We start from the raw sequence: 10,222 nt of genomic DNA on the forward strand, positions 1-10,222 counted from the left end.
TTTATTTTAATGTAAAAAATAAATGTGTAATGATGGTTAGTGTGGTGCTTTAATTTTAAACTACATAGTAAAGATTACGAGTGTGTTTGTTCAGGGGATTGGATTTAATTTTTACTATTCATCCCATTTTTTTCCCCCAAAAACATCAGATCAAACTTATTTTTCATTTTTTATATTATACTAAAAATCAATTTTACATTCAAAACATCACATCAGCATCTATTTATACCACATCATACAACTATTCAAATTCAAAATTTTTATTGTTCAAATCCCAATTCAAAATCCAATCTCTCAAACAAACACACCCTATCAGTATTATTATTATTATTATTATTATTATTATTATTATAGATGTGAGTATTTAATAAGGATGTTGAAATCAATATAAGTCAAAGTAGAACAAAATGTAGGATATGGTATGATTGTCGGCTACGTTAGTACGTACGTATTAACTCATCACAGTCACCCGACCATGTCTATCAATTAATGCAAAACAAACAAAATTATAAATTCTATTTAGATACTCCTTTTAAAGTTTTTTTTTTTTTCTTTTTAAAAATAAAAAATCAAAAATCAAAGTTCCATCTAAACAAGAGTCTTTTGAAAATTAAAGTTTGAAATTTTTTAAAAAAACAAAAAAAATAAAATGTGAATAACGTCAAATTTTCAAAAATATTGAAGGTTTTTTTATTTATATTATATTGATAATATATAAAATATATTTGTATATAATTTTTTTAACTCAATGCAGGACTTAGAATCAGCCTCGTCCCGAAAAATTAAATAGTCTTTATTAAGCTAATTTTAGAATTTGTAGAACCGGTCTAGGCAGTTTACTTACAAAAAATTATTATTACATATTAAAAATATACATTAATATTCATTTTTTTTAAAAAATATGAGTGTGTTTACTTGGAGAATTTGTAAAGATTTTAACTATTAATCTAATTTTTTTTATCTAAAAATATCAAATCAAATATCTAATTTTTAAATATTATATTAAAAATTAATTTTACATTCAAAACATTATAACAATACTTATTTATATCACATCATACAACTATTCATCCCATTTTTCCCCCAAAAAATATCAAATCAAACACCTATTTTTATTTTTTATATTATACTAAAATTCAATTTTACATTCAAAATATCACATCAATACTTATCTATATCACATCATACAGCTATTCAAATTCAAATTTTTTATTATTCAAATCTCAAACAAACACACACTTAATAAACCTTTAGTATATAAATATATGTATATATATTTATATAGAAAATACACAATATATACATTATATAAATAGAATAAATACTAGTATTTTTCTGTTGTTTTTCCCAAAATTATTTTATTATATAAATAGAAAAGAATTACTCCTTCCGTCCACAATCTAATGTCTTACTTTCTTTGGGACGTCCAACAACTATTGTCCTTTTTTTTTTTTAAATACAAATTTTACATTTTTACCCTTCATTCATTTATTACTTTTAATTTCTATCATACACTTAAGGGCAATTTGTCCAAGATAAAAATTTGACAAATGAAGTATTACATAATATATCATCTATGTAGATTTTCAATTTTTTTTATTAAAATTTCAAACAAAATACTAAACATATAAATATATCATAAATAATTATAAATGTATTAATAATCAAATATATTTAATTTAAATATATTTCCCCATGTGGACAACTTGGGCTGCATTTAATTATGATTTATTTTTTAAAAAAATATATATATCTATATGCATAATAGTGAATATTATTGAAATAAACGAAATAAGTAAAGTCAAAATTCTTCGTTTGATTTTAAATTAAAATTATTTTTAATTAAATTGATATGTTTTTAATAACAATATATTATTTTCTATTTAAATATATAACATTAAATTTGTATTTTAATAACAAATAAATAAATAATTTTTTTTAATTCAAATTAAATAATTTTTTAATTATGAGAGTAAGACAATTGTAATAATCTCTTCAAATCTTATCATTTATTAAATTTAAATAATATAAAATTAAATATTTAGTACGTAATTTAGCTTCTACTAATATACTTTATTATTTATCAGTGTCTTGTTAATAACACATCAAATATATATAAATCGCAAATGACAACAAATAAATAGACTACTCACGGTTATTAATATAATAATACATTATATAAACTGACCGTATATGATAATAATCTATATAATATATTAACAAAACATAATATATAGTATATGTTTTTTTTTTTTATCATAGTAGATAATACTCCATTCGTCTCCAATTTATCTATCGTTTTTTGCACAGAGTTTTAGAAATATTAGTATTATATTGAGATAAAGTAGAAATAAAGGTAAAAAGACTAAACTAACCCTATTAGTATTGTATGATATAAGGGTAATGACATTTGTGTAATATATTGTAAATTAGAAGGGTATTTGTAATGTTAGGTAAATAGTACAATTACTAAAAAAAGAAACGGATACTTTGTTATGGGACGGACCAAAATGGAAAAATGGATAGATTATTAAGGGATGGTGGGACTATATGTTTGATAACACATTATATATATGACTTATGTTTTTTCAACAACAACCATGTATTGTATATATTATTATAATGTATTGTATATATTATTATAATGTATTGACTAAGACTAATCCACATGGTGAAGTGGTGCTGATTAGTTATAATCATTATGATAACCACTATAATTTTTATACTCTCTCCGTCTCAAAATTATAGTCTGGATTGTGTTTATCATGGGATTTAAGGAATATTGATATTATATCGGTAGTGGGTAAAAAAATACGGGTAAAAGACTTTTTTACTCTTGTGAGTGTATTAGTGTAAAAAATAGTAGTAATTGTGTAATAATAATGAAAAAGTAAGGGTAGTTTTATAGTGATATGATTATTTATGGAAATGAGACTATTGTTTTGGAACGAACAAAAATGGTAAATAAGACTATTGTTTTGGAACGAACAAAAATAGTAAATAGGACTATTGTATTGGAACGAATGAAGTAATATATTTGACAACTCGAAGAATATACTTATCTAATCAAATTCTAATTCCGATTCTCATTCTACTTCTCCAAATTAGAGTCTTTCGCATATGTGAGAATCTTCTGTTGCTAAATGTCGCTGTCAGAAAATGTATGGACCGTGTTGATTTTGTTTGGAATTTGAATTTTTAGTTTGAGTTATTACTAAAAATATATATATATTTTTAAATAATTATATAATAGGTTATAAGTAAATATTTGTGTGATATTTTTAATACTTCATAAAATTAATTTTAAGTATAATAAAAAATAATATTTAGATTGATTTTTTTTTAAAAAAAATATTAACAAATATAATTTTTGAAAAAAACCCAAACATACACTTGCATATGTGATGAGTAAATATACAATTACACATATAAATATATATATATAAGATTTGTTCATCCAACTTTACATGATACCATTCTTATAAATATTTCAAAAAATATAATATATACATATTAATATGATATACAATATATATTTTATTTATTTATATCAAATCAACAATTCAATATATAATATTATTTTTTATATTATTAATATAATTTAAGTTAAAATTGAATAAATTGAAAACTAGTCCTCCGGACATGTGAGACACTTGCCGGACATGTCACCTCCCGCAAGCCACGCGGGCGTCTCTGGCGCCAGAGGACTAAAACAGCGAAAATTTTTCACTTATGGGACTAGTTTGCGACAGACTCCACTTACGGGACTAAAATAATAAAGGGGTCCAATTACGGGACTAAAAAAACAGTTTACCCATAGAAGTAATACTCCCTTTATCTCTTAACATAATATGTCTAGTATCAAAGTACTCATTTTCTTAACTTTAACTGTATTTTTTATTAATATTAAAAATACTCTTACAATTTACGATATATTATACAAATATCATTACTTTTATATCACACATTATATATAATATATATTTATTTACTCATAAAAAATAATTCATTCAATATAAAATATTATTATTACTAATATATTTACATATCTAACATTAATAACATATATATATATATATAAAGTAAGAAAAACCCATAATTGATAATTAAATCAGATTCATTTCGGGGTATTTTCTGAACTAGAGGTATATATGTCGGTATTTGTATTTGCAGTTTGCAGTTTGCCTTGTGGTAATAAGGTTATTTACCGTCTCCATCAACTCAATTTATTCAATTTTAACTTAAATATGCAGTGCTATTTCAATCATAACTCAAATTTTTACTATTATTTTTAAAATATTTAATTTTTCATATTATTTTAAACGACTTTTTATTTTTATAATTTAAAATAATTTTTTTAATTTAAAAATAAAAAATAAAAAATAAATATAAATATAAAAATAAAAAATTGAAAAAAAAAAATAGGAGCAACATCAAAATTGATATTGCACTGTCACAACGCTAATTTTTGGCTTATGATAAGTTGGAGATGGGTTAAGATAGGTCAACTTAGGATTCGTGTATATAAACAATCATATACTTACAAATTATTTTATGTAGCTCTTTTAATTCTTTCTACATGCACAAAAAAATATAAATAATCAAATATAATAATAAATTATAAAAATTCAAAATAAATTTAAATAAAAAATTAAAAAATCTTTTACGACAAGTTCAAATGTGTAAAATATTATCTTATACAAATTTAATATATTTTAGTTATACTGATATCAAAATTATTTTTTAAAAATATTTAATTAAAAAATACTAATTCGGTTTTATAAATTTGTTTAATATTAATATTATATTAAAAAATACTAATACCGATGTGGGAATCTGCAGTAGCTACCGAAAATGCGCACTGGATAATAAGATAAAAATATTATTGTATAATATAAAATTAATAATATTTATGTAATATATTATAAATTTAAAAAATATTGTTTTATCAAATAAATAATAAAATTACTAAATTAAAAAATATTAAAAGGAAATGAAAAATAAAACTTTGGGGTTTAGGGTGTAGTAAAAAAGGAAAACCCTATACTTCTTCTGGAGATTGAGAGGGAGTAGTAAAAGGAAAAAATGGCTGGAAGCGAGATATTTAGATTGAGGTATTTGGGGATTTCGAAATTTTAAAAATTTTTAAAAAATAAAATATTAATATTTGATTTAATATATATTTTTTTTTTAAAAAAAATATTCGATGTGATATTTAAAAAAAAATAAAAATTGAATAGTCATAATAAAAAAGAGTGAAAATAGGTAGCGGAAACAAAGTGCGAGATAATTTTTACGTTTGAAGTATAAACAAAGTTCCAATCGACATCCTTAGGATTGGGAAAAGCCACGAGGGTTTGAAGGACAAAATTGGAGCCAAGAAAAGAAGAAGCGGAAATGGCGGCGGGTGCGAGGGCCGTGGTGCTGTCCCAGCCGGTGACATTCGTAACCGGCAACGCCAAGAAGCTCGAAGAAGTTCGTGCAATCCTCGGAAACTCAATCCCCTTTCGCTCCATCAAACTCGATCGTATGTCGCAAGTTGCGTTAATGTTTTGTTTTAGCCTGCGCATGGTGTGTGTATGTATCAGTGTTAAAGCTATTCTTTCTTTTTTTTTTTGTTCTTAAACAGTTCCCGAATTACAAGGCGAGCCTGAAGAGATTTCCAAGGAGAAGGCTCGATTAGCGGCGAAAGAGGTATGCTGATGTGTGCAGTGCACACAGTGTGTTTGTCGAAATGAGAGAAGAAGCTTTCATTTCATTCCGTTGATTTTTTTTCATTGCTTAGGTGAATGGACCGGTACTGGTGGAGGATACTTGTCTTTGTTTCAATGCTCTCAAGGGTCTGCCAGGTAACTTCTAGGGGTTTTTATTTTTTTGTTTTTTTTTTTCACAGATTTATTCGTTGTATTCTATGCTGGTTGTAGCTAACGAATTGTAGAATTTTGCAGGGCCATACATGTAAGTTTCATGTCCTTCAACTAAGGTGATGTTAATTTATTTGTTCATTTTTTGTAGGCATTGCAAATTCCTAAGAATACTGACAGGATATGTAGTTTATGATGTTCCCTATATTCCAGGCTAAAATGGAAAAACTGTTGGATCTTAGTAGTTAGTATATTTCATATGTAAATGCTGAAACTTTATCAGCCACTGGATATATATTCTGGGAAGGGGGTTTAATTACACAGTAGCATGTGGCTGTTGAAAACAATCAGAATATAGCTTTGGACAAAGAGCTGTTCAACCTAGGTCTGATTTTCATCTTCTTTTGCCTGAGAAGTGAGATCAAATCACCATCTTCTCTTATCTTTATAAAATGCTTTTATTAGAAAGAAGCTACTGTAGGATCCTAGGTATTAACTTTCAGCTTGACGTGAACATGGATGTAATGGAACATGAAGATGGTAATAAAGTATTGTCTTTAATATATTATCCTATGCTTGTCCATTACACCAATTCTTGAGCTTGTGAAAAAAATAACAGAAGTCTAGTGAGAGATTCTTTTTCTTTATTTCTTTCTTTCTTTTTTTTTTTTTTAAAAGAGAATTTGAACTCTTTAATATTAGGGCCTTGGATCAGATTCCTGGAAAGATATTCTAGCATTTGTACAATCCTATGTTTGGATATAACCTGTGTTTTAAGGGTAAATTGAATCTGCATTGGCTGTGTTTTAACATATATGTATAAGATACCTTGTGTTAGCTAAAACGGTGTTTAGAATCCTTGTATTTGTCCTCAAATTATTTAAGATACCTCTCTCACTGGAAACTGTCTTCTTGCTTGTGTGACTTTTCACTCTCTTGTGCCATTGCCAACTTTGTGGCTTTTATCCAAGAAGAGAGAGCACAAATGTGAACAGAATTGTTGCCACCCCAAGGCTCTTGCTGGTGTTGCTCCGTCAGTTCCTCGCAGTATTGCATGATCCGGCACCCAATGCTCTTAACCTTTCTTGAAACTTTGATTTATTTGAACTTCCTTCAATGAAGCATGTCTACTTTCTAATCCTCATCTGTCTCTGCATGCTTGGTTTTAATGGCTGTATTATCATACATGAGTTTGAAACCTTAGATGTGAAGCAAATCACTCCCTTCTTTTATAAACATACTAGAGCTAGCAGGTGTTTTGTACCTTGTCATCTACATTGATGACCTTGTCTTTATTTGCAGCGATCAAGATGAAATATGTGATCCAAAATACTTATTCCAGCATTTCCAAACTAAGTATTTGAGACGAGAAACACATGTGACATATTGTAAACCCATAGACTTTTCCCATGGATATAACCCCAAGCTTCCTGCTCTTGGTGGATGTTGGTTATCAATAATAGTTGGTAAACTTGATTACCTTACTATCTCTCACCCATCTTGACATCTCCTATGCTTTCAACCTTTAGTCAAATTCTCCTTTCTCTCTGTACCTTTCACTGAGATGCTGTTTGATTTTATGGTATGTGAATAGATTACCCGATCAAGGAGTATTATATATGAATCAATGCACATACAAGTTGTAGGGTATGCAGATGTTGATTAGGCATGACCACCTTTTGACTAACACTCTATTTCTAGGATATTGCATTTATTATGATGATGATCTTATATTATGGAAAAGTAAGAAGCAAAATGTTGTCTCTAGATCTAGCAATTAAGTTGAGTATTGAGGTATTGCTTTAGTGACCTATGAGCTTATTTGGTTATGCCTTTACTCTTAGAGTTAATGTTTGTTAGTGTTTTTTGAGATGGAAATAACTTTTTTGATAATCAAGTTCCGTTCATATGCCTCCAAGCTAGCATTTCATGAGCGAACATAACATAACAAGATTGAGTGTTACTTCATATGGGAGAAGGTTTTATCTAGCTGTATTGCTATTATCTATGTAACTTCTAATGATTAGTTTGCCAACATCTTCACAAAACCTTTTCAAACTCCTCATATCAAGTATGCATGTTACAAGCTCAGTGCATAACTGCATATGACAGCTTGAGGGGGGGTGTTCGGTGTGTTGTATGGACTGAGCTCATTTGCCCAATAGATGTGTATATTTCATGTTGTGTTTTCCAAGTACTTGAGAAGAAAATAACTTTTGCCTTGGTCCATTTCATCCAGGTTGTGTTCTATTTAACTTCATACTAACACCTGCTCTGATTCTCTTAGTTGCTATATTTGATTACATTTTTTGTGGTTTGACCTTGTTAAGGCATGCTCTTTGCAACACTATTAATGCTTAGATCGCATACATTAAGTACTTTGCCTTCTCCATACCTGATGTGCTTGTTTAACTTCACTGTTTTGTATATTTCCGAATACTATTGGATGGGATAACTGAAATTGCAGCAAGTGGTTTCTAGAGAAGATTGGTCATCAAGGTAATGTGTGCTAGGGTTGTTTAGCATGCATTGTAAAAATCATGTTTACAACTTAGATTTATCTCCATCTTCTTATTCGGAAAATGTTTATCTTCTAATCTATGTATAGGTCTGAACAATCTGTTGGCAGCATATGAAGATAAATCAGCTTATGCCCTCTGTGTATTTTCTCTTGCTCTTGGACCAAATGCAGATCCAATTACTTTTCTTGGTAAAACTCAGGTATGCTCCTGCCCTCCAGAAAAATGATAACTAAAGTTTATACTTTTCATTTCCTTAAGCCCTGACAAATCTTTACTAGGATTGTTTAAGAGATACAAATTTTGGAATGTCAAGTCGATAATACAGTAGTTATTATATTAAATCATTTTATATGCATTGCTTTTTATTGACTCAATCTCTATGGCTCATTTTGGAAACTATCACAGAAAAGATGCTTTCAACAAACACTATACATGAAATGAGAAATATTTAGACCCTTTCCCCATAAATATTTCTGCCTCGTAAGGGATGGAATTAATTTCTGGTACTTTTTTGGGGATAGTAGCATAACAGAAACACAAAAATCACTATGCAATAGGGATCCCATAGTGCAAGTGAAAAAAACCAAATTTCCTTTTAGAAGGCGGGTTTGTTCTAAGAGATACTACTGTCAGTACTTATCCAGTCGGGTGAATGTAGACAACAGTCTCTTGTATGATGGATTGTGCATGCAAACTTGTTTACAGTTTTTTTAGAATTAGCATATATGAGCTGTACTTATCAATTAAGGTTTTCAGCCTTCAGAATTTCATGAAATATTTACGCACTGATGTACCTACATTATTGTTAACTTTATGCATCCCCTATCTCCCTCTTACATCTGTGGTAAATAGGTGAAATCCTGTTCTCTTGTTGAATTGCCGACTTAGCATTTGGAATATTGGACATCATGCATATTTAACGGGAATTGTACATAAACAGATTAGAACTGGCTTACTGACATTTTGCAATTGAAATTTCAGGGAACAATAGTTCCTCCTAGGGGACCAAATGATTTTGGATGGGATCCGATATTCCAACCAGATGGATATGATTTAACGTAAGTTATCTTCTTCCCAAGTAATCTGTCGTCAAAGCAAGTTAACAAATAGTACTGTGCTTTGTTACAGTTATGCTGAAATGCCGAAGGAAGAAAAGAACAAGATTTCTCACCGATATAGGGCCCTTGATCAGGTGAAGTCACACTTTGCCAAGGGCACTTATTCATTCGACACTGAACCCTGAAATCAAGAGGACATACCTGGGTTTAATCTCAGGTAAAAATATATAATTCATGACTATTTTGGGTGGGCTTGTATTTTTACATATTTTGTTGTTTGTCCCACATCTCATCATGTTACATTTCTTTTTTGAAAAAAAGGATTACACATTTTAATCACCTTTTTTATTTTCAAATTTATAATTTTTTTTTTTAATTTTGATTATACTAATTACTTATTTATTTATACTAATATATTTTTAATTATTTATTTATCATTTTTTTTTAATGAAATTTATTCAACTAACACTGATATTTATTTTTAATTTTGATTATACTAATTACATTCTACTATAGGGGCAGGGGCATGGGCAGGGGCAGGGGCAGGGGCAGGGCAGTCCATGTGGGGTTTTAATGAAATTTAGTGAGAGATTTGGCCCAAAAAATGACAAGAAATTAATTAAACGACCCAACCTCACCTCACATAGTCGCATGCTATGATGCTAATCTTTGTACCAATCTTAATTACCATGTGGTTGGTACAATATCAGTGTTAGTTCTCTTTATTATTATTATTATTTACTATATAATCCTCAAACAAAGTGTATATATATATATT

The 10,222-nt window shown here is 28.2% G+C and overlaps 1 protein-coding gene across 2 annotated transcripts; it reads left to right on the forward strand.

Annotated features, from left to right (window-relative positions):
- The first annotated feature begins 5,282 nt into the window (after nucleotides 1–5,282).
- On the forward strand, nucleotides 5,283–9,800 carry LOC127250563 (inosine triphosphate pyrophosphatase). 2 transcript variants are annotated; one of them, XM_051273907.1, is made up of 8 exons: nucleotides 5,283–5,527; nucleotides 5,630–5,694; nucleotides 5,786–5,849; nucleotides 5,949–5,958; nucleotides 8,332–8,363; nucleotides 8,494–8,585; nucleotides 9,368–9,444; nucleotides 9,515–9,800. In XM_051273907.1, the coding sequence occupies exons 1-8, from the start codon at nucleotides 5,398–5,400 to the stop codon at nucleotides 9,627–9,629; spliced, it is 585 nt and encodes a 194-aa protein (XP_051129864.1). In that variant the 5' UTR covers nucleotides 5,283–5,397; the 3' UTR covers nucleotides 9,630–9,800. The 2 variants fall into 2 exon arrangements, with proteins under 2 accessions (XP_051129864.1, XP_051129863.1); XM_051273906.1 differs by having other exon boundaries at nucleotides 5,286–5,527; nucleotides 8,473–8,585.
- Nucleotides 9,801–10,222: the final 422 nt, after the last annotated feature.

The sequence above is a fragment of the Andrographis paniculata genome, unplaced genomic scaffold (assembly GCF_009805555.1).
Source record: "Andrographis paniculata isolate CXL003 unplaced genomic scaffold, ASM980555v1 Contig37END, whole genome shotgun sequence".
NCBI classification, from domain to species: domain Eukaryota; kingdom Viridiplantae; phylum Streptophyta; class Magnoliopsida; order Lamiales; family Acanthaceae; genus Andrographis; species Andrographis paniculata.

Bases quoted from the DNA above. Each gene is read 5' to 3' on its own strand.
- LOC127250563 (XM_051273906.1), top strand. From the start codon at position 5,398: ATGGCGGCGGGTGCGAGGGCCGTGGTGCTGTCCCAGCCGGTGACATTC. The intron at 5,528-5,629 runs GTATGTCGCAAG...GTTCTTAAACAG, and splicing joins TCGCTCCATCAAACTCGATC to TTCCCGAATTACAAGGCGAG. The intron at 8,586-9,367 runs GTATGCTCCTGC...TTGAAATTTCAG, and splicing joins CTTTTCTTGGTAAAACTCAG to GGAACAATAGTTCCTCCTAG.